General features: G+C 45.6%; 1 protein-coding gene across 3 annotated transcripts; it reads left to right on the top strand.

Moving 5' to 3' along the window:
• Nucleotides 1-1,503: 1,503 nt before the first annotated feature.
• On the top strand, nt 1,504-23,294 carry LOC109937789 (fragile X mental retardation syndrome-related protein 1 homolog B-like). Of its 3 annotated transcripts, none has more exons than XM_048620161.1 (13): nt 1,504-1,648; nt 2,189-2,282; nt 3,228-3,344; nt 4,494-4,664; nt 7,533-7,611; nt 10,127-10,236; nt 10,789-10,875; nt 15,296-15,476; nt 16,174-16,365; nt 18,465-18,665; nt 19,767-19,865; nt 20,305-20,414; nt 21,259-23,294. In XM_048620161.1, exons 1-13 carry the CDS (start codon nt 1,554-1,556, stop codon nt 21,412-21,414), a joined length of 1,692 nt encoding a protein of 563 aa, XP_048476118.1. In that variant the 5' UTR covers nt 1,504-1,553; the 3' UTR covers nt 21,415-23,294. The 3 variants fall into 3 exon arrangements, with proteins under 3 accessions (XP_048476118.1, XP_048476115.1, XP_048476119.1); XM_048620158.1 differs by having other exon boundaries at nt 16,174-16,389; nt 20,311-20,414; XM_048620162.1 differs by lacking the exon at nt 21,259-23,294 and adding an exon at nt 21,131-21,210 and having other exon boundaries at nt 16,174-16,389.
• The last annotated feature ends 388 nt before the right edge of the window (nt 23,295-23,682 follow it).

Genomic DNA, 23,682 nt, shown 5'->3' with positions numbered 1-23,682 from the left:
TGTTTCCTTTTTCTTAACCAAAGCCTCAATTTCTCTAGTCATCCAGCATTCCCTACACCTACCAACCTTGGCCTTCACAGTAACAGGAACTCTCTCATTTTTGAAGACCTCCCACTTTCCAACCATCCTCTTACCTGCGAATAGCCTCTCCCAGTCAACTTCTGAAAGTTCTTGCCTGATGCCATCAAAATTGGCCTTATTCTAGATCAGGTCTGTCTTTTTCCCATTACTGTTTTAAAACTAATAGAATTATAATTACAGGCCTCAAAGTGTTCCCCCACTGACACCTCTGTCATCTGCCCTGCCTTATTTCCCAAGTGAAGGTCCAGTTTTGCACCTTCTCTAGGTACATCCACTTACTGAATAAGAAAATGTTGTTGCACACCACTTAACAAATTACTCCCTATCCAAACCCATAACACCCTGGCAGTCCCAGTCAATGTTTGGAAAGTTTAAAAACCCCTATCATTACAACGCTATTACTTTTGCAGGTATCAGAGATCTCCTTAGAAATTTGTTTCTCAATTACCCACTGACTATTGAGGGGGGGGGGGCCTGTCGTACAACCCAAATAAAGTGATCACCCCTTTTCTTGTTTCTTATTCCACCCATATATTCCTGGGAAGTGTCTACAGAATTTATTCTCCCCAAGTGCAGCAGTAATATTATCCTTAATCAAAAACGCCACTCCCCCTCCTCCCTTGTCCCCTCTTTCTATCCTTCCTATAGCACCTATACCCCGGAACATTAAGTTGCCAGTTCCTGTTCTTCCCTGAGCCATATTTCTGTAATAGCTACGGTATCCTGGTCCCATGTTCCCAACGATTCCCCAAGTTATCTGCCTTACCTCTTGTGTTGAAATAAATGCAGTTTTACCTTGAACTCTGCCTTGTTCTTGCCTGCCTTGATTAGAGAAAAGGAGCAAGTTAAATAGTGTCCCAGCATCGGACTTCACTTCTCAATCTGTTTGGGTCTGCCCTCTCCAACTATTTAAATCTCACCACCAGGTTTTTGATCCTTCCAATTTGGGTACAATCTGTCCTTGTACCCCGAAGAGATCCCAATGATCCAAACATGAGTCCCTGTCCCTTGCACCAGCTCCTCAGCCACGCAGTCACCTGCTCTATCATCCTTTTTGTACTGTCCCTAGCACATGGCACCGTATACAGAAAGCTAGTCCTAGCAATACTGGGACCTATTTGCAGACCAAAAGAATATGTATGCACACTGCTGATTTCAACTGTGTGTGTGTGTGTGTGTGTGTGTGTGTGTGTGTGTGTGTGTGTTCGTGTTCTGGTCCATTTCTTGGCATTGGCTGACTAGTCAGTGTCTCATTTTACCAAATTAAGACATTACAAGCGTGTACCTCCAAACTTAGTTGCTCCAATATCATTAAAGTGTTGTCTTATCTGAAGTAAAACTAATTAGTATGGAATATCTGAGACCGATCCTATCGGATTATTGAGTCTAGGTACAGATTGCTACTTTTATTGTTTCAGTTTTACGTGATAGAATACGCTGCTTGCGATGCCACATATAACGAAATAGTCACCATGGAGAGGCTTCGCCCTGTCAATCCTAACAAGACTGCCACCAAGACCATGTTCCACAAACACACCATCCCAGTGCCAGAGGACCTTAAAGAGGCGTGAGTCTTGTTTTGTTGTATTTGCTGGTTAAGCCCAACAACTCTTAATTATCAGGGCAGGATGCCTTTTAAAATATCCGTCAGGTTTCATTCATAGCTGATCTTAATTCTATCTACCTGTCTTTGTTCCATTATCCAGTTCCTATACTCAACATTCCTCTATTAATCTCCATCTGTAAATTTTCAATCTGATCCCACCTATTACGTTCATCAATTATTCATCATTGAGTAAGTTTTAATTTGATAAACTAATCTTTATTAAAGAATCCTCGATCTCTCTTGCATTTAAAATCTGATGTGTGGTATTTAATTGGCCACCTTGGGAGTTAAGTACATTTCGTTGAGCAGTGATGTCGTGGGATGATTGTGACGCTACGCTCCATCTATCATAATGCTATACTTCAAAAGTGTTTCACCGTCTGTAAAGAGCTTTGGGCATCCTGAAATTGTGAAAGACGCTGGGTGTGTTTTCTTCTGTATATTCTTCCTTCTGTTTTCTCACGACCCTACCCCAAACAAAAATGTGCTTCCTTTCTGCAGCTGTGCAAATGAGAATGCTCACAAGGATTTCAAGAAAGCTGTCGGAGCCCACTCCATCGTGTACAACCACAGCACCGGCGAGCTGGTACTCCTGGTAAGAACTAAAACTAACATCAAAGCATGCGTTGCCAGGCCAATCTGTCCATTCAGCGCCTAACTTGCAGGGTGTAGCCTGAATCCATCCTTGCTCGTGTCTTGCTGTGGATGATGGATTTCTTTTGACCAGCATTATCTGCTGAAGTTTATCCAGTCTGTATGTAGACCAGGGTACTTCCCACTGAAAACACGGGACATGAATGGGAGGACTGGAAAGGCTGCTGCAAATGTTGTTGGTTAGGTCATGCAACGGGAAGCCAACCACAGCACAAAGCAATACTCAAAATTCCCTTTGTGTACTAGTCCCATGATGGGTGTTTTGGTCAACCTGCTCAGGCACCCTTCCTGAGTAGATGGATCTTGAACCTAGATCTTCTGGCCCAGGGGTAAGGACACTACTGCTGTGCCATAACAGCCTACCAGACTCCCTAATACTCAGCAAAGTTACATAAGGCACGGCACATTTAACAGGGGCTTAGTGGGATATAAGTTAAAGATGATGAATGGTTCACTGACTTGTGTCCTATTGCAGAGTTGCAGCATTCTCTGATTTTTTTTTTGCCAAACCTGTTAACTAGGGAGATGTGGGAAATCCTGCAGATTCCGGTGATCTGGAATAAAACAGCCATAAACAAGCATTAGAGAGTTCAGTAGATGAGCCAGAGATTTAGCAGGTTTTTGTGCCAGTGCAGAGCCCAAGGAAGTGAGTGGCGAGGAGAGAATGGAAGGGAAAGTCTTTGGTGGGGTGGGGCTGCGGGGGGCGCACAGAGTGAAGTAATTAAAATCAGAGTGCAGTGGTGAGTCGTGATGAAAGATATTTTGTCACTCTCTTGGGTTATTAACCTTGAACAAGTTCAGCAGCCATAAGAGGGAAACCTAAAATGTGCAGTTGCAGCTCTTAAATCTCAAAGGAGTTGAGAGTAATGGTTTTTCTTTGTTCCAGTCTATTAATGAGTCAACTGTGAAACGGGCGGGCTTGCTGAGTGATATGCACTTCCGCAGTATTCGTACCAAACTGATGCTGATGTCCCGAAACGAGGAGGCAACTAAACACCTTGAGGTGAGTGAGGATAGCAGAGGAGAGGGAGTGGGTCGGAGGCTGCAAGCACATGCTGCACCTTGATGTTGTTTCAGGTCAGCTGTGTGGGTATGGGGTACTGGACTAATAAGCTGGCTGTTCAAATCCCATCACCTTCCCACCCCCCTCAGTCTGCAACCAAAATTAAATGCGGGCTCGCGCATGCACAATGATTGGGAATGTGTAACAACAAACCGTCTACTTGCTGCCTTTGACCCCTGGCGTCATACAGCACGGAGACAGACGCTTCGGTCCAACTAGTCCACACTGACCATGTTCACAAACAAAACTGCTTCCACCTGCCTGCATTTGGCCCATATTCCTCCAGACCTTTCCTATTCATGTACTGATCCAAACGTCTTTTAAATGTTTAACTGTACCTGCATCCACCACTTCCTCCGGCAGTTCATTCCACATTCAAGCCACTGTTTTGAACAGAAAAAAAATTTGCCCCTCATCCTTTTTAAATCTTTCTCCTCTCACTGTTTTAAAAAATGCCCCCTGGTTTTGAATTCCCCCACCCTGTCATTCACCAGTATCCAATATTTACTTTTTTGTGAATGACTGACATCTAGCAGCTATCAGTCAGACACTCTTGAGTTTAGATCTATTTGAGCAAAATATATTGAGGATAGCAATCCCAAATCTTTCCTTAATGTTAGATCTCTCAATGTATACAATGAAGGCTTGGTGCAGGGTTGGGAAAAGTCCTTATGAAGCTTGAATCTCTGCTGCCACTGATATTAAGAGAGCTTCCAGTGTTTTATTAAGGATTTACCTTCAAATGAGACAAGTACACTAATTTGTCTATTTAAAGAACCCGTTTCCTGAACTCCTGGCAGAATTCATGTAGGGCTTAACTTGTGCATGAGTGCACGCAGGTGGCTCTCAAGTTGCCTCCAAGAGTTTGTTTCCCAGGATTTTGGGGCTGCTTTAAAGGCTAAATAATATGGATTGGGCAGTGCTGTTAAAACCCTTCTACTTTTGGAGGCAGCTCATGGGCAGAGGAAGCAGAAAGAACAAAAGTGTTGAGGGATTTTCAGTTTGCTGTCTTTGGACTAGGCGTGATGTTGGGCCATTGTCGGCTAATGCATGTATTGTTTTCCCCCAACCCTTCTGACAATCCTGCAGACCACCAAGCAGCTGGCAGCTGCTTTCCAGGAGGAGTTCCGTGTCCGGGAGGATCTGATGGGGCTTGCGATTGGAACACACGGTGCCAACATTCAGCAGGCCAGAAAGGTACCTGGGGTGACAGCAATTGAACTGGATGAGGACACATGTACATTCCGAATATATGGAGAGGTGAGAGGCAGGAGGACTGCGTCAGTTATAACCTGATTCTTGTCACAGGGTTTTTGCTTTCTTCACTTGATTATTCGGAGGAAAATAAAGCATTGCTTGTGATGTTGTTTGAAATAAAGTCTAAACACAAAATACGTATTGATGCATTCAGTGTGATTATACATACAGTTTGTAATTGATTTTGGTAAATGTGGCACAGGAGGCAATTTGTTCTGCCAGATTTTTATTAAATGGAGAAATACTGCAGAAGGCTACATAGGAATTTGGAAGTTCTTGTCCATGACACTCAAAGGTGTCCATGACATCCAAACTCAGCAGATAATAAGGAAAGCAAATGGAATGTTGGCCGTTATTCCAAAAAGATTGGAATATAATGCAAGGGGATTTCTCAAACTTCATAAGTCTGCTGGCCAGACCACAGCTGGAACAGTTTTGGGCCCCCTTATCTAAGGAATGATAAATTGCCTGTGGAGGCAGTCCCACACAAGATTCACTAAGCTGATCCCAGATATAGAAAGACTGTCATGAGGAATCTGTGGAATTCTTTACTGCAGAGGGCTGGGTATTTAAGTATATTTGAGACGATGGGATTTCTTTTAATCATTAAGGGTTCTGGGGAAAAGAAGGGAAGTGGAGTTGAGAATTCAGATCAGCTGTGATCTCCATGAATAACAGGGCAGACTCAATAAGCTGAATGGCCTATTTCTTCTGACTTAGTTCTTTAGAGCTATCTAATTAATGGCATTTTCTGGTCTTTCTCCATAAACCTAAATATTTTCCTGTAGCTTCCAGCTGAAATCTGGAAAAAGTTTATTACACATGGATTCTTTAGCTGGTGTGTTCTGTGCCATAACTGTTGTCTTTTTTTTCTGTGAATCCTTTACAAATTGCCTTCACTGTCTTTTGTCTGGTTCCTTACTCTCAACTGCCACTAGAAAGGGGTTGTCTAGACCCTGATCAAAAGTTTGTGGTTTTCATGGTTTTGATCTTACCCTTGTGCCCCCACCCCACCATACCTTGTTTCTACAGTCCAATGACTGAGGCCTGAACAGTGTTTTATGAATGATATTAGGTATCTGGCTGGTTGCTAATCCATTGGCATCCTGCATAATGTTTGTCTCCAGTGTCACTTCAAACACAAGTGACTAGTTTTAGGTTGATAATTTGAATATACCTTGAATAAAAATCTAGTCTTGGTCGCAGCGAGTCTGAAACTACTGCAGAGTCGGGAAAAATGCCCATCTGGTTCACCCAGGTTCTTTGGAGAAGGAAATTATCTGTCCTAATGGGTCTGACCACCTGTGTGTGGCCCCATAGCACAACAATATGGCTGAATCCTCCAAATTGCCCTTCAACATGGCTAAGCAAGTTACTCATTGTATGATCCTGTTCCAAAAAGGTATAATAAAACCAAACAGACCACTCTATCTCAGACTCTAACATCATAAAGGTAACCCCAGTCTCTCTGACCCTGTCCACCTCTAACTTGAAACCTGAGGTCCTATTCCCACAGACTGCTCAGGCAGCAGTCAGAGTGGCCTTGTATCTGTTGTAGCTTCAAGTAAGAAGTGACTTGATTGGAGCACTAGACACTGAGGGGCCTTGGTAGGTGTAGTGAGGATGCTTCCTCCTTGTGAGAGAATCTTGAACTAGGGATTCTTTTTTTAAAAAGCAAGTGATTGCTTTTTGGAGCTCCCTGCCTCAAGACTGAAGGCTGAGGAAGGTTTCAGGGGCCGTTGAGAATGTGAAGTAACCAGATGAACAAGATCGTAGTGGCAGAGCAAGCCCAAGGGGCTGATGACCTGATTTGTATGTTTGTGACAGTCCTTCTCTTTAAATCACGTCTTATTGCCAACGTTTTGACTTCACACTCGTAGCATCAGGTCAAACGTGGGTTAGGAAACCACCTGCCCTGCCTCGGCTGATGAGTACGTGGTTACCAGGTGGAAAGTGGACACTACTAGGCCTCTTCCCAATTTGTTGATCTGTTTTGCCATCTGACCGTGACCTTAATTGGTAGGAAATGACCAGCACGTGGTTCTTTGATTCTTCTCTCCACACCACCTTTTCATCTGGTTCTGAAAACAGCGACACTAACTCCTTTAGTCAACAAGGAGAGAAAGACAAAGCAGGCAACTACAGGCTTAATATCTCTCAAACATGGAACCTCCATGGGTTGATATCCTCACCCTACCATCAAGTGTCTTGACCAGTCCTGGTTCCATGAGGACTAGAGAAAGCATAACAAGGCAGTACTAGGCGAGGTGCCAAACCAGTGGAGTGATTTGATATGGACACCGAACAGCAGAAACAGCATGCCATAGACAGAGCCGGATCAAGGATGAATCAGATCCAAAGCTCTACAATTGTGGATGGTTAAGCTCAAACCTCTCCATCCCCTAATGGAGAAGCCAAGTGCATGAGCATGCCAGGCTGAAGCAGCCATGTTGAGCCTGAGATGAGAATGAGAGACCCTTTTATGGAGATCCCACCATCACAGCTGACAGTCTTCAGCCACATGAGAGAGACTGAATAGCTGAGTGGACTGGGTACAGCAAGGCCAGTGGATCCTGGTTGTGGTGCTGAAACCCATGCTCCAAAGCAAGCTCCTTTTCAGTTAAGCTGTTCCAGTAAAGCTACGGCACTGATCAGCAGCCAGCAATGCCGGAAGTTGCCAAGGTTTCCTGTTCACCAGAAGTGGGGCAAATCCAGACTGGCCGGTAAGTGCTTCATTCTCCAACTCTTAAACACCAGCAAGTTGATGGAAGGTGTTGGGTCAGTTGGGAGGAAGTCCAGTTTTTATATTTGCAGTTAGATAAATTGTGTTTTTTTTTTTTTTTTTTTCTTCTTTTTTCCTTCCTCCTCCAGACACCAGAAGCAGTAAAACAGGCTCGGGGTTACCTGGAATTCTCTGAGAACTCCGTCCAAGTGCCACGAAGCTTGGTTGGTGAGTGTTGTCCCTGGTACCACCTATACTCAGCAGCAGTAGCCTGCAGCTCTGCCTTTTACCATTTGAGCTGTGTGTGCACAAACAGTTTATTGAAGAATTGATAGCAGGTAGTGAATTGTGATGGCTATACAACTGAATCTATTACGTAGTTATAGACAGCCACTTGAGGGAATTAGGTTAGTGAATAATAAAAGGTTTGCACAGTTGTGATCACTTCAGTGTACAAGGAATTGCAGGAAGCCAGACGGGTAAGGATCAGAATTACACCACTGCCTTCGTTGGCATCTGTTTTCTGTTCCGTGGAAGCAGGCCATTCAGCCCGTTGCATGCACACCAACCTTCCAAACAGCATTCTACCCAGACCCACTTCCCCTTTTCCTATTCCTGTATTTCCCATGGCAAATGCACCTAATCTGCACATCCCTGGACCCTATAGGACAACTTTAGCATGGCCAATTCACCCTAACCTGTGCATCTTTTGGACTGTGGGAGGCAACTGGAGGACCCAGTGGAAACCCAAGCAGACACGGAGAAAGTGTGGCGTTGGCACAGTCGCCCGAGGGTGGAATCGAACCCGGGCCCCTGGCAGGGAGGCAGCAGTGCTAACCACTGAGCTATCGTGCTACCCATTGCTTGTCATATTCTTCCTTATGACACCTTGGCATTGATTCATGCCATAAGGGAAAGACTGTCTTCAGCTCCTCCAGCCTCCTTCTGTGCAGCTATGCTTCCTGTCATCCCCTGAACAACCTGACTGGAATTTTAAGGTTCTGCTGCCATCACCATCTCCCCACCTTGGCATCAGCCAAAGTAACTTCCCTCTGTATGATAGGTATAAAACCAGGAAACTCTCTTTCCCAGATGACACAAGGTAGTGCAAGTCTGGAACTCGCTCCTAAAACCGACTGCTGGATAGTTTGTACTTTTCCAGACCAAAGACAATAGGTTTTCATAAGGAAGGGATATATAACAATAGCAGGTAAATGTAGTTTATTGTTCATCTATGGTAAAATGGCCTATTGCTGTTTCTGTCTTCCTACTTCAGTGATTGTGATGTGGTCTAGAATCCTGCTCCAAACCATTGGATACTCCTGGGTTATTGAGGGAAGACAGCATCAGATATAGCATTCAGCCAAACAAACCAGAGAATTCCTATTTCTGTTTCCAGTCTGTCATGAGTTGCTCCCACCGTCGTGCTGTGAACATTGATCTGGGTACATTTTGAACAACGAAGGGTCCAAGCAGCAGGGTTTCAGCTATCTTCCACAACGCTTTGTGAGGCCGTGTTGCCTATTAACACAATCTTAGTTTACTTATGAGAAACACGTTCTTGGATATATTGACCAAGTCATTGAGTATATTTGAAACAAAGTTCGAGTAAGGAGATCAAAGGTTACAGTGAAGACAGGAGAATGGGGTTGAGAAACATCAGCCCTAATCGAATGGCAGAGCAGACTTGATGGGCCCCTTGGTCTAATTCAGCTGCTATATCCTAGTGTTATTTAGTCTATTAACTTCTTTCAGATCAGCTCTAATGCCCCCATTAGGTCCTCCTTCCATGGCCCACGTATCCCACCCAAAGTGTCGCCCAGACTGATTTCAGTGGTTTTTAACTATTTCATGTGATATGGGCATCGCTGACAAAGCCAGCATTTATTACCCACCTATAATTGCCCTTGGTCTACTCAGCCATTCCAGAGGGCAGTTGAGAATTAACTACATTGCTGTGGGTTTGTAGACTAGGTAAGGACAGCAGATTTCTTAAACCAGCTGGGTTTTTCTAACTATCAGCTGCCTAACCATCTGCTGTGGTAGGATTCGAACCGATGTGCCTGTTAGCCTAAACCTCTGCATTACTAATTGGGTTACATCGCCATCATCTGCCATGTTGACGAGTTTCTCCAGACAGTGCCTACCCAGAGCTATGTGTAACATTTCACCCTGTCTTTGTATTTATTTCACCTTGAGATAAAGGTCAATGTTTCAGTAATTTTATTTGGATGCTTGTCCACTGGCTTTGATCTCTACTTGGGGCACCCTAGAGGTCTGCCTCCTCTTCTCCCCAACCCCAGCCCGCGTATTCCACGAAAGAATCTCCTCATTCGCTCTTAGGTTTAAGGTGGGTTCATAGTTCCTCACACTGAACTCTCTCCATCTGCCAGTTTTGTCTGCTGACTCAGTCAGTGTTTGTCTGCAGCTGTACTAATGTCTTGTTTGCCCTTAAACCCGGATGTGTGGGCTGACTGAGAGTTTAGTGGCAGTGGAACTTCACTCTTGATTAATGCTCGATATTTGCGGTAAGACGATTGCCCTGCTAACTCTGCCAGTCTAGACACAACCCTCTGGTTTAATACTGAGAAATGGCAGAGTCCTTCCTCCCGTCAAGCCAGCAGTGGATTCAGAGTACCAGGTATTTTAACAAAACAAAAGCTATTTAATAGCTTAGGGTTTTACCTTTTTAAATAGTAACTTGTAACCAGCTGATACTTGTTCCTGTCTCCTTGCAATACAGGCAAAGTGATTGGCAAGAATGGGAAAGTAATTCAGGAGATTGTGGACAAGTCTGGTGTGGTGAGGGTTCGGATTGAAGGAGACAATGACAAGAGACTGCCCAGGGAGGAGGTCAGTGCTTCAGTGTCATCCCTGTTGGGTTCCAGTGGGAATGTTGCTATGTGAATATCCTCTCTGCTTTGAACAATAAGGTGACCTTAATCATGAAGGTTTCTTGAGGACCAGATTCCCAGCCAGTGACTTGCCTAGTGTACCCTCAAACCACAGTGTAAAGTAACCCTGGATTTCTACTATGTGGAACAAGATTCCTATTATCCAGCGGTTTCCCCAAGGGATCATGGCACTCCAGAAGTCCCAGAATCCTCCCAAGTCTGTCCGTGGCTTTTCAGCTATGCATTCCTGATGTGGGCATGCTCTAGAGATCCAAACTGCATGTTCGCGGAGATGCTTTCAGGTGACCCTGGTGTGACTTCTCTGTGGATTGACATGGTATGAAAAATGTACTTCCTGAGCCAGTAGTGTGATCCCTGGTGACTGCAGGTCAGCATATTGACCACCCAAACCCTGAGCTCTTTCCCCCAGTTAGACTCTGGAACTTGCTGAACATCCGGCAGCAGTAGACAATGACTCATCTGCTTTACAGTGTTTCCTCCTGTCTTGCAGGGTATGGTTCCTTTCACATTTGTTGGCACCAAGGAGAATCTAGTGAATGCTCAAGTGCTGCTGGAGTATCACCTGTCCTATCTGACGGTAATTGTTAAACCATTTGACAAGTTGTTGCTTCTTTACTCACTGTTGGGCAGAATTTGGGAATGGGTTGGGGGAGTGGAAGCAGGTAGTGAGTAAGACTCTAGTATGGTCCAGGGTTTCTGCCCGAGACCTGGAAGCTTCACTGTCTTTTCTTTCTAAAATACATTAACAAGGTGCATGTGTCGTCTCTCCATCAATTGCAATGTTACAGCAGTACGCCCTGATATAGAAACTGGAGAATTGATCGAGGAGCTCAGTAAATAGAGAAACTATTTTCCACTACAAGAATGCTGATTAACCATGAATACAGATAGGCAAAACAAGAGTATATAGTTGAGTTATCTTGTACTGAGTTGTGATCTGAAATACTGTCTGCACGGTTTCAAGAGAGACTTGGGTAAATACTTCAAAGGGGAAAATGCACTAGGGATTCAGGAAACAGGAGAGGGGGTGTGTGAGGCTATGGACTGGTACGCTCATGATAGGTTGAATGGCTTGTATAATTGTATCTAGTATGCATATTCCTCATACTTGAGGGCTTATGTACAAGTGGGAGTGGTTTGGTTCTACAATAAGTGCCTAACACTAAACTCCACAAATGGCCTGGAGCAGGACAGCAGTGAATGAGCAGTACACAAACCCGACAGAGTGCCCAAGTGTGTATTAGATCTTGAAGATATGTTGGTTGAGTGCAGGTGGTCGACAGACTAATTTACATCTCTTCGTCCTTCCATAAGCCGTCCCCGGCCTCTGTTCTTGTGATATTTGATAACTAAATATCTGGTATTTGCATGGCCCCAGGAATGATTTCTCCGTGCTCATCACTTGCATGTCTAAATACAACAGTGTCATGACCTCTGGCAATGCTCCCAGTGGAGCTGTAGTCTCTGATTTGGTGTTGGTCCCCTCGGGAGGGGGAGCTGCATTATGTGGCTCTGTTTAGGATGTTGCATTCCTGTCCCCACACCCGCTGTGAAACAGCAGACTCCCTAGCTCAGCGACACTAACCTGCAGGTATGTCACCTCCTGTTGCTGCCTATAATGTTGTAATATTTATTCCTTTTGACTTCCAGCCGCTTCTGCGGCTCAAGCTGCTGATGGTTCAAACTCCTTCGACCACCCCCATTGCTGTGTTTTGAATGGGCCACTTGCCCGTGTGACATCTGGGGTTGTTTCATCAATAATGTTTGGATGTAGCACAGTCAAAAATGTGGTAAAAGGTTGGACCCTAGTTGTCTGAATTGAAATTCAACACCAAATGTGAAACAAACTATATTTCTACAGCACCTTCCTTCATCCTGGGATGACCTATTGTCCTTTACAGCTAGTGAAGTGCTTTTTGAAAGTGTATAATCACTGTTGTAACATCATAAATGTGGCAGCCAACTTGTGCATGGTAAGATCCCACAAACAGCAATACGGTAATGACCAGGCAAATCTCCCCACCCCTTTCTGTGGGATGGTTTGGGGCTCTAGCTATTGCCTAGGACCATGGGAAAGGTTCCACCCACTTCAGCTGGCAGCTCTGACTTTCAGCAAGAGAACCATGGGAGCCCCTCGGGTGAAAATCCATGGATCAGTCAGCATCTGAAAGTGTCGATTGTGTTCCAGCAGCCTCTCTGGATTCTGTGCATTCCCACTTTGTTCTGTTTCTGATTTCCCCCTCACTTGCAGATTTTCTTTTACTGTTGTTTTGAGTCTTTAGTCAATAGCCTGGTATGCTGCAAAGTCTAAATGGGGCAGTTTATAACTAGCTAATCCGAGGATAGTGGTGGCTCCCTGGCTGGCTGGGGGAGGGTGACCACTGCAAGAGAAATCTACAGATTCTCGATAAACCTCTGGTAAGCATGCCTTTGTGGATTTCTGGCAGGATTGGATTGGACAGTGTTTGCAGCTCATACAGGCGTGTGCCCAGCAGATGTGAGCCCGCACTTCTCAGAAGGTGTTATCAGGCGTGTGGACCTCTCCATAATAGGAGCAATGAGCAGCAGTCGCATTTTTTTCAATCAATTTAAACTTCAGTCAGAAATTCTAAACATTCTCCTTCCACTGTCTTCCTCTGAAATGTGGGGATTTTTGTTACCGCTGTTAACTGATTCTGAATGACTTTCATTGTTTATCTAAACCACCTCCCCCTCCCCCAACTCGTGCACCAGAAATAAACATGAGGCTTCTCTTTTCGGGAGAGAATGAACAAAATCAGTGTACCGCCAATTTTATTAAATAATCCTGACACTGAGTATCTTTGGAAAAGTGGCAAGAAATCACTCAGATCAGCAGTGGAAGAGGCTCCCCCACTAAGTTTGGAGCGGTACTGTGCTGTCCATGTACAATGTTGTAAGCCCTTTTTGTGGATCTGTCCCAGAGTGTTCAGTGGCAGCTCGTTATATTGCTGCAGCTATCTGGTTTTGTTTTGTATCAACACGTGCACTACACTGAATTCTGGAAACACCTTGGAGTGCTCTTGGCTGTCAGAAAGGCAGCTGTGCCCCCAGCAGGCCATACCATTAAACAGCAGCCTCCCATTAACCAGATTACAATGTTCCCCTCTGTGTCTGCAGCTTGTCAGTGTTCCTGACTAACAGCAATCGTTGAATTGTGCATCTTTGTAGCTTATGACACTGACAAAAATCAAAGAAATTGCATCAAGTCGCTTTGCCATGTGATTCCTTGGTTGGGGGGGGTGGGGTGGTCAATGATTAACAGTGTGGTCACAATCACCGTACGCTTTGTGTAGTACCGACTGAGTTTGATATTGGGTTGAGTGGTGCTGTATATTTCTTGGGTAAAAAGACCAATAGTTTCAATTCAGAAGCTGTTCACTCCCCCTGATCCATTCATTTTGGGAAGAATGGTTTTGAAGCATTTGCATGATCCCTGGGAATTGAACAAATTCAGTTCCTGCCATCCAGAAGGAATTGTCAAACATGCCGAAACAGAACCTTTGGTCCAGCCAGCCCATGCTGACCATGTTCCCAAACTAAACTGGTCCCACCTGCCTGCTCCTGGCCCATATCCCTCCAAACCTTTCCTATCCAAATGTCTTTCAAACATAACTGTGCTACATCTTCCACTTCCCCTGGAAGTTTATTCGATACACAAACCATTCTAAAATGGGGAAAAAAATTGCCGATCGTGTCCTTTTTTTAAAACTCTTTCTCCTTTCTCCTAAAAAAAAATTTCCCCCAGTTTTTAAATCAACCCCCCACCACCACCATCCTTGGGAAAAGGCATTTGCCATTCATTTTATCTATACGCCTCATGATCTTATAAGCTTCTATAAGGTCACCTCTCAGTCTCCTATACTCCAGAGGAAAAAGTCTCCGCCTATCCAGCCTCTCCTTATAATTCAGATCCTCCATTCCCAGCAGCATTATAGTAAATGTCCAGCTTAATATCTTTTCTACAACAGGGCGACTAGAACTGGATGCAGTACTTCAGAATTTCTGCCCCCAATTTGTACTAAATCAAGATGCTTCAGGAACAGTGGGCCCACTCAGGAGGCAGTGAAGAGGGATCAGTATCATCACAATACAAGTGGTGTTGAGGGATGGAGGGAGCTAGGAGGTAGCAATGTTAGAATCCCACTTTTGATCTGTATCCGTTGGCTTCGTGGGAGGTACTGTACTGTATCACAGTTGAGTCTGAGTCCCACTGCAGAGAGTTGAACACTGTAAATCCAGGTTAGCACTCCTGCTGCAGTACTGAGAGCGATGTGCTGTCTTTCAGATGAGGTATTAAATAAATCATCTGTCCCCTCAAGTGGATGTAAAAGGTCCTGCAGCGTGTTCTCTCAGGGGCCTGGGGCCTGCTAAATGTACCAAGACAGTAATTATTCCACAAGCAGCAACTAAACTAGCCTGTTGTGTGCTAACTAGCTGTCTCATTTCCTGCATTACAGTAGTTCTAAAGTATTAATTGACAGGAAAACTCTTTGAGAATGTTGTGATAAGTGTGGAGCTGGAGGAACACAGCAGGCCGAGCAGGAAAGCTGATGTTTCGGGTCTGGACCCTTCTTCAGAAATCGTTTCTGAAGAAGGGTCCCGACCTGATCCGTCAGCTTTCCTGCTCCTCTGATGCTGCCTGGCCTGCTGTGTTCCTCCAGCTCCACTGTGTTATCTCTTACTCCAGCATCAGCAGTTCTTACTAACTCCTTGAATGTTGTGAAATGCATTCTCATAATGAGATCAGTGATCATGACCAGGGTTTTGAGGCAAAGTTGTTTACACTTTGAGACAATGGAAGAATGACTGGGCACAACAACTGGTAACATGGGACTGTGTGAGTGATCCTGGCCTTCACAGGGTAGGAATTGTGGGATGAGGGTGTGCAAACCTTGTGCCTACTTGTTTAATTTGTTCTCGCTTGCTTATACCACCGGAAAACCTGGTGTGGGCTTGCTGTGTCCCTTTGTCTGCAGGAGGTAGAGCAGCTGCGATTGGAGAGGCTGCAGATAGACGAACAACTCCGACAGATTGGCATGGGATACCGTCCACTGTCCACGCGTGCAGACAAGGAGCGTGGCTACATGACAGATGACAGCACTGCCTCTTCCATCCACAGCTCGAGATCCTACAGCGGCCGAGGACGAGGAAGGCGAGGTACCTATCTGTAACTTGGTGGCACTGTTTAGGGCAAAACACGTCCTTTGAAAGTACAGTCTCTAATTCACCTTCAAAAATAAACCATGATGTGCAGCAGGAATCCCTCACGATCACAAGCTCTTCATTTTAATTGTACCCAGCCCTGACAGCCATGTGTCCCAGCTGCTTCCTTCCTAGTCTCTGGAATTCTGTCAGAGCCCTTGTTTCTCTTCCTTTTTGTGTTAAAGTTTGCCTCCACTGAGTGTTTGATTCCCTGCCCCATTGTGTCCTTATACCAGATTTCCACCTCCCACTCCCGAGAGATCCCTTGGGACACCTTTGCCCCCTCCAGGGCTCTAAAGAAATGAGTTTTTGCAGTCACTGAATCCATTGATAACTTGTAATTCATTGTCTTCTGTTTCCCTTCTTGCCTTCCTTGCACTGTGCTTCCTCCCTGCCCTCTGCTCCATCAGCTACATGTTTGTCATTCCAAACCATGGCCTGTGAGCCTCGATACCGTTACACCGTTCCCTTGCTGCCCTGCTGGAATCTAGGTGATTCTTCAGAAGAAACGTTAACACTGCTTTCTTTCCACATGTGCTGCCAGACCGGAGTTTCACCAGCAGTTTCTGTTTGTTTGTCTATCTGATACTTGACCAGCTTAAAGTGCGCCGCAAAGCACACTCCATTAACCTCCAACCTGTCCTCCCTGCAGACAACAACTCCGACTTCTCCAATGCTTCCGAGACCGAATCAGAGCGCAGGGACGAGCTGAGTGACTGGTCGTTGGGCCAGGCCGACGAGGATCGGGATCGCAGGCAGGGATCGGATCCTAACCGGAGGAGGCCAGCTGGAGGCCGTGGGCGAGGAGGTCCTCCCTCTGGGAGAGGGCGTGGAGGAGGCAGAGGTGGGACATCATCGATCAGTGCTGGTATGTTGAGCTGGTAACTGTGAAGTAGCGTCGTCCTGTTCTTGAGGAGAAGGGCATAGCAGAAGGTTAGCAAGCTCCTGCTAGGATCTAGTTCAAGTTTTCACTGAGTGTGACACATTTTTGTTTTGACTTGAACATGGGCTGGTGTTTGCCCCTTGAGTGGCCCTTGAAAGGTGGTGGTGAGCTGCTGGAGTCAGAGATGTGGGGATACCCCCATCAATGGTGTAGGGAAGAGAGTACCAGCATTTTGCCCCAGTGATGCTGATTCTGTCCCTAGCCAGTGTGCTGGGTGAGTTGGATACCTACAGATGAGGGTGGTGCCATGTATCTGCTGTCCTTTATCTTCTGGGAGGTCGCAGTGATGTATTTCTTGCTCTCCAATGGGTACCAGTTTTTTTTTGTACGGACCTGGAGCAATTATCCACAGTGTTACTTGGCCACTATGTAAATGCAGTCAGTGATATCATCTCCCTGTGTCTGTAGTGAAGTCAGACTGTGTCACTGAGGAGGGGTCAGGGAGATCTGTCTGTGATGTCGCCTGTTCCTTTCTGATTGTGAACAGTCTGTCGCTAAGAGTGGGGGTAGGGTTGGTCAGGGAGGTGAGGCAGAGGCTTTGGGGTCTAGCTGGAACGAGAACAGTGTGGTAGGAGGGAGAAGCCTGTATACTACACCAACTGGGAGTGAAGGGAGGGCTGTGGGAAGATTGTGCTGGCTGAGACTGCTTGGAGGAAATTTTTTTTAAAAAAGCTGCTTATTCAACTTGGGCAGGCTGCCTCACTTTCTATCCTGCACAGCCATCTCTAGATAGGCAGTTGCTTCCCATCACTCGAGAATGATGTCTGCTTTCTTTCTGCTCTGCCTCACCTAGCGGTAGCAGTCATAGGAAACGAAGCCTTAAGGAACAGTGTTTCAGTCAGCTGGTACCTGTGAAATATTCTGGGACATTCCCTTCTAGAAAGCTCTTGAGGCTAAGAGTTTGAAAGTATCAGGAGTGAGTGATAGCCTTTTCAGCAAGGGAGTTGAGAGAATTGGAACAAGCTCAGTGGAGTTTGAGGACAGGCTGTGAACACCCTGCTTTATGCTAAAGGAATGTTCCTATAGTCTGTTCCCTGGTATAGACTGCCTCTTCAGGCTCAATGTTGTAAATGATTTTATTTTTGAAAGGGTGTAGAGCCAGTTCAGATTGTTCATCACATGATACTTCAGTCACTTTGGCAGATGTGAGGAGGTCAAATGATTTGGTGTCCCCCTTTAGAACCTGGGCTCACTCCTGTGGATAAAGAGGTCCTCACAGAGAGATACCCATTAACCTTGATGTCCTTTCTAACTGACGGCCTGCAATTAGCACCAGACCCGGTGCATTTATAGACACAGCTCTCTCTGACCTTTTCAAGCTGGTTGTCAATAAAAGCTGTACGCTGAGAGTAGTGCAGGTTGGGCGTGAAATGGTCTTTACAGACGGAAAGCTCTCATTTCCTTGGCACTATGCACCACCAACAGCATATCTCAACACACTTTGTAGGCAATGAAGGTTTTGAATTGTAGCCACTTACACACAGCATAATCCCATAAACAGCAAGGTGCTGATGATCCAGATCATCTGGTTGAGGGAGATAGTGGCTTAGACCTCTCACTCGCTCACCTTAGCAATAAATCTAAGAGGTCACCTGAAAAGATGCCACTTCCAGGATGCAGTACTGTTGCTGCATTTTATTCCCCATGATCCTGCAGGGCTGCTGCTTTTATATGTTGTTAGGAGGAGTTGAGAGCTGAGAGCAGAGACTGTGGTGATGGGGTTTGAAGAGGAAAGAGGTTGGAATCCGAATACAAACTGCAGAAAACCTTCTGCTTGAAGCAGACAGATAGAATGGACAGAGATTGCCTTGGAGCATGAGAGTGAGGTTTTTCTATTTAACCAGTGCAGTGACATTGGGCTGGGACAGTGGATAAGTTCAGGCTGGGGTGTGCGCTGAACTTCAATCGCAAATGTTTGAGGTGCGAATAAACAGCAAAGGCTTGTCGTCTTTCTCCTGTGGCGCTCGGCGTCTCTCATTGTGTGCCTGCTCCTGTTCCAGTGCTGAAGGATCCCGACAGCAATCCCTACAGCCTGCTGGAGAACGCCGAAACTGAACAAGCCGGCGACACGGATGCCAGTGAGTCGCACGCCAACATGAGCCGGCGCCGTAGGTCTCGCAGACGCCGCACCGATGATGATGCCACCATGATGGATGGGGTTGTGGAGTCCGACACTGCGTCTGTCAATGAGAACGGTGTGGGTATGTGTGCCAGGCAGTTTGCTCGCTGTGAGGAATGACGGCTGGGGGTCTGGTGCAGGAACTCTTCACCAGTGGGAATCCTAGAATGAGGCCGTGTAAAAGGAAGCTGTTCAATGCTTTTACAAGACAATCCAATTAGCCCCTTGCCCTCTATTCTTGCCCATAGCCCAGCAAAGCTTTCCCCTTGAAGTATTTTTCCAGTTATTTTTGAATAGAAATGTTCAAATCTGCTTCCACTATCCTTTCAGACAGGAAGTTCCAGATTGTAACCATTTTTTAAAAAAATAACTCCTCTGCCCCACAGGCTCTTTAATTCCCATCAGTCTGTGCCCCTCTGGTTACTGACCCAACTGGCAAAAAAAAAGACTGCAGGATCCCTCACGGTTTTCGACCCCCTCCGTTAAATCCCCTTTTCACATTCTCCATGTGAAGCCCCTCGAGCTGGGTTTGGTCCTGGTAAATCCCCTCCCCTTCGAGGCCTTACGGTCTTGGTGCCCTTCCTAAAATTCGATACGAGGTGGGCCAGGTAAGAGATGTGCAGTCACTTGTCGCATAGGACGCCCGGCAGCCAAATTGTGCATGCCAAGATCCCAGAAGCAGCAGCACAGCAGTTGAGAGTCGGCCTGAAATCGTATGGAGGGCCTTTTTGTGTTTTTAACATTTTCAGATATTCTGGGATTCTGTTTTTCTTTGTGTTGATGGATTGGATAGAAGTGTGGAGATTTTCATTGATGAACCAATGTGATTGAAAGCACTTTTCCTGTTAGCTGAAGGTGACAGTGTGGCTTTAACATTAAATTACTTTTAGTGAAGGAAGAAACACGGGTTTTACTGACTGATTTGATGACAGCCAGTGGGGGAAAATAAAATGTGTCTAAATAATGAAGGCGACAGTCTTACTGGAGAAACCAATTCAAAAGTTGAGGGTGTGAAGACCTGAGGCCTGGAAAGGTGTGTCATATATGGGTGTTTTGGAGCAAGAGGCCAGGTTAGAACCATTGTGCTTGTGGTGAAATGGGTTTTGGACGTGGCTGCGATTGAACTGAACTATTTTGTTTTCTCCCCCACCCCCCGCTGTCTTCGCCCACCATCGCCGTGCAGACGAAAGCGAGGGGCGACCTCCCCGAAGGAACCGGAGCCGGCGGCGCCGCAATCGTGGAAACAGACTGGACGGTTCCCTGAGCCGAGACAGGCAGCCAGGTGAGAAGTTGGCCACTTCTTTAGCACACCAAACGCTGATCCTGTGCAGAAAGAGGCCACTTGGGCCTTTTGTGTTGGTACCAGCTCTCTGAGCTGAGCCAGCCATTCCCACTGCCCCCAGCCCCTCACTCAATCCCCCTGTGCATGCACATCTCCCCCCTTTGAACAGTTCCTTCTGAATCTGCTCCCACCCGCCTTCCTTTCAGGCAACATGTTCCAGCTCACAGAAGCTCTGAAAACATCTTTTCCCCTTTTTTCTCTCTCCAATGTGTCCAGCCTTCCTGCCACTGGAAATTCTTTCTCCCCGAAGTCCCACATAATGTTGAACAGCTTTGCTAAATCTTCCCTGCCCCTTCCTGCTCCAAGAGGAGCAATCCCAGCTGCTGTGGAGTCTGGCAGGAAGTGGGTGATTGACGTTCTAAGATGCCTGTTACCTCAGTTACAGTGGCCGATTATATTTCTCGTGCCGAGTCGCAGAGCAGACAGTGCGTCTCGCAAAAAGAACAAACCGAGGGAGCCCCTGAGCAGGAGCCGAAGGAAAAACAACTGGTAAGTTTTCTGCTGAGAGTACCACCCCCTCCTTGACTGCTCAGTTATGTTAGTGTGAAAATAACTGGGACAGCCTTAGTGGTCAGTGTTACATAGCCATGACACTTATTGGGCTAGGTGGAGAATAAATAGCTGGATGCTGTCGGGTAGGAGACGGCCATACTGCCCAACGTCTGTGCTAGCTCCCAGAACTGTTTCCATCATCTATCTTTTGGCATGTCCCTGCCAATTTTTTAATTTATTTTGTAAACCTTTTTTCTTATCTCTCGTTGAATCTGTTCCTTGAGGTGGGAACAGAAATTACTGGAAATGCTCAGCTGGGTCTGGCAGCATCTGTGGAGAGAAGTCGGAGACAATATTTCAGGTTCGGTGATCCTTCGTTAGAATTGCTTCTCGAGGCAATACATTGTGGATTGGAGTACCTTGCATGCAAACATTTTTCCTTTTGGTTTCTTTGAGCTCTGGGTCGTACTCTGATTAGAAGGTGGCATTACCTCTTGAGGCAATGTTGTGACTGTTCTAATCCTCTAACGTACTTCCACTGAGGATTCTGCTAATGTCAGCTTTGATGCCTGTACTGTTGCAGTGCAGGTCCCTTCTGTCATGATAAGGGCGAGTTGTAGGATGGCCATGAGAGTTCAGTTTGTGGCTGTGGGTTGATGGCCCTTCGCAATATTATGTCCCAGCTAATCAGGGAAAGTTTTTTTTCCCAAAAGAGAGTGGAATCTGGCTGACCCAGGTAGTGGGAGACTTTTTGGAAGCATCGCAGGCTCGTAGGAAGAGCCGAGACGTCCGTGGCCGGGTGAAATGCAGTCATGGTGTGTTTGTGCTTGGCCTCCCTCAGGAGCGGGTGGACCCCAGCGACGAGCCCAGTGCCGTGCCCAACGGCCCCACCAATAGTCTGAGCGACAGCGCCACCAAGACAGCGGGCAGCTCCCAGGAGTGTGGGAGAGCCGGTGCCACCATCAAGCAGCAGGCTGTGGTCAACGGTGTTTCGTAAAATGCCACAGCCTCCACCCTTGAATCTCAGTCCCGCTTGCATCATGTTTATTCAATAGTGCTTGTCAAAGCTTGCCAAAGATAGGAAACCTGAATACTACGTAACTACTACTTACCAATACCCGACTCGACACAGCACTTGCCCTCCCCTTACCCTCAGCACTGGACAGAGGTTTGAGGGGAGGTGTTCAACATATATCTGTGTATCTGTTTTTTGACATTTAATTAAAAAGTTCGAGGAATTAAAAAATTACACATTTAAAAAAGCAAAAAAAAAACACAAAAAACCCATTTAAATAAAGATGTTGTGCCTTCTAACAGTGTAAAAGAAAACTGTGGGATTTTGTTTTCTGATGTTTTGATGGCGCAGGTCAGTGACTGATATATTTAAATATAAGAGGTTTGGTTATAGAAGCTGAAGATGGATAGATCAGAACGAGTCTGGTAGAGTGTGTGAAGGAAGGATGTCGGTTACTTAAAAGCTGTATGTTTCAAAAGAAAACATTTAAAATTCTACAGGGGAAAAAAAAATCGCAAAAAAAGGAAACTTGAGTATGCAACCACTTCTGGTAAGGAGACACTGTATAAAATGATGCAGTCTGTATTACTTGCACTGATTAGTAAAATCATTTAAAAAAAAAAAAAAAAAAAAAAAAAAAAAAACGAGTATAACTGGGGGGAGAAAAATAAATAAAAGCAGAAATGATTCAGTCATTGCTGATTCGAATGTAAGAAGAAAACACTGGAAGGGAAGGAAGAGGTAGAGAGGAGCAGGAAGAAGGACTGAGTGAAAAGTGAGGAGGCTCCAGAGATTGCAGAGGAGAGAGGATTGTCAAGAAGGTTGGACAAAGCAGCTTCATTTAAAAGGTTAATTTATTTTCACTGTACAGTATTTAAAAACCGAACTCTCTATAGCCTTGTATCACACTAACCCTAATGCCCACATTTCTTCAGTGCGAGTGTATGACACTGAGCCCAAGCAGCTGTTTTTGATACTTGTTACCTGTTGTGCTGCAGGAGGATGGCTAGTGCGTGTGATCATGAGACTTCATAATGGCAAAAATAATCTAACATTAATGATTCTTTTCTTTTAAATTACTTCATGACTCTATTTACAAAACACGCACACGCGCGCCCAGCTCCTTGCTGATGGCAGCAGCCAGACTCCAAGCCAGTAGGCTCCTTGAGTTCTGGTGGAGGGGTGACTAAGGGGTGACTAAACCAGCCTGGTTTGCTTAGGAGTAGGGAACGGGGCTGGGTTATCACAGCGCAGGGTCTGTGACAGCCTTGTAACCCAATGGGGGCTTCTTGACAAGTTGGCCCTGCCTGATGTTGAGCGGACCAGAGCAGGAGTCATTGCAGTAACTGGATGGTCAGCAGTAGCAGCCAGTTTCCCGCAAATAAGAGCAATTTAAGAGGAACAAGTTATTCAAATGCTCGAAAGTTGGCAAGGTGCCCGGTGTGAGACTTTCTGCCCTGCAGGTGTGCGCGTGTCTAGGCTGCAAGTTTGCTACCACGAATGAAGTAATTTTTGTTTCTGTGTTGAAATTTTTAAAAATGATTTTGCCCACCGTGCATCTTCAACAGTTTGAAGGATATTTGAAACTGCGTTACGGTGTCAATTTGGATCTGTATCGTACACTCCGGTTGTTTAACGGGGAAACCTGGATAGTGCCACAAGTTGGTTGGCTCTGACTGTAGAAGGGGGTTGGTTTCCTGTCTCTGAACTGTCTTGTGTATGAGATCCCAAACTACAAATGTTTTTGTCCTTTTTAGTTTTTCTTTTTTTTAAAAAAAATTGTTTCTTTTTGGTTGATGTGCAATATGTTTTCTTTGTATGCAAGTAGTTCCAAAATAAAGTTTGATCTTCCATCTTCTAAATGGCTGAACTGTTTCTTTGATTATTGTTTCAACTTTGCTACTTGCAGCCTGAAAGCATAGGCCCTCGCTGAGTTTACATCCACCACTGGCTCAGATGTAGTCAGTTGAAAACCTCTCCAGAGTGCATTTTAGGAATAAGAACATAAGAAATAGGAGCAGGAGCAGGCCATTTGGCCCCCCAGGCCTGTTCTGTCACACAATAAGATCATGGCTGAGATTTTCATGGACTCTGCTCCATTCACCCACCTGTTCACCATAAACCTTGATTCCTTTCCTGTTTAAAAATCTTTTCCTTGTTAAATGTTTTTAAGGCAGTCTCAACAGCGTCACTGGGCAGGGAATCCCACAGATTCACAGCCCTTTGAGAGAAGTTCCTCCTCAATTAATC

Source organism: Rhincodon typus, chromosome 45 (assembly GCF_021869965.1).
Source record: "Rhincodon typus isolate 14 chromosome 45, sRhiTyp1.1, whole genome shotgun sequence".
NCBI classification, from domain to species: Eukaryota; Metazoa; Chordata; class Chondrichthyes; order Orectolobiformes; family Rhincodontidae; genus Rhincodon; species Rhincodon typus.
The sequence above is the reverse complement of the archived record's forward strand: the minus strand, read 5'-3'. Positions and strand labels throughout refer to the sequence as shown.

Coding starts and splice junctions, on each gene's coding strand:
- LOC109937789 (XM_048620158.1), top strand. CDS start 1,554: ATGGAGAGGCTTCGCCCTGTCAATCCTAACAAGACTGCCACCAAGACC. Junction 15,477..16,173: donor CCGAGGACGAGGAAGGCGAG/GTACCTATCTGT, acceptor TCCTCCCTGCAG/ACAACAACTCCGACTTCTCC. Junction 18,666..19,766: donor TGTCAATGAGAACGGTGTGG/GTATGTGTGCCA, acceptor ATCGCCGTGCAG/ACGAAAGCGAGGGGCGACCT.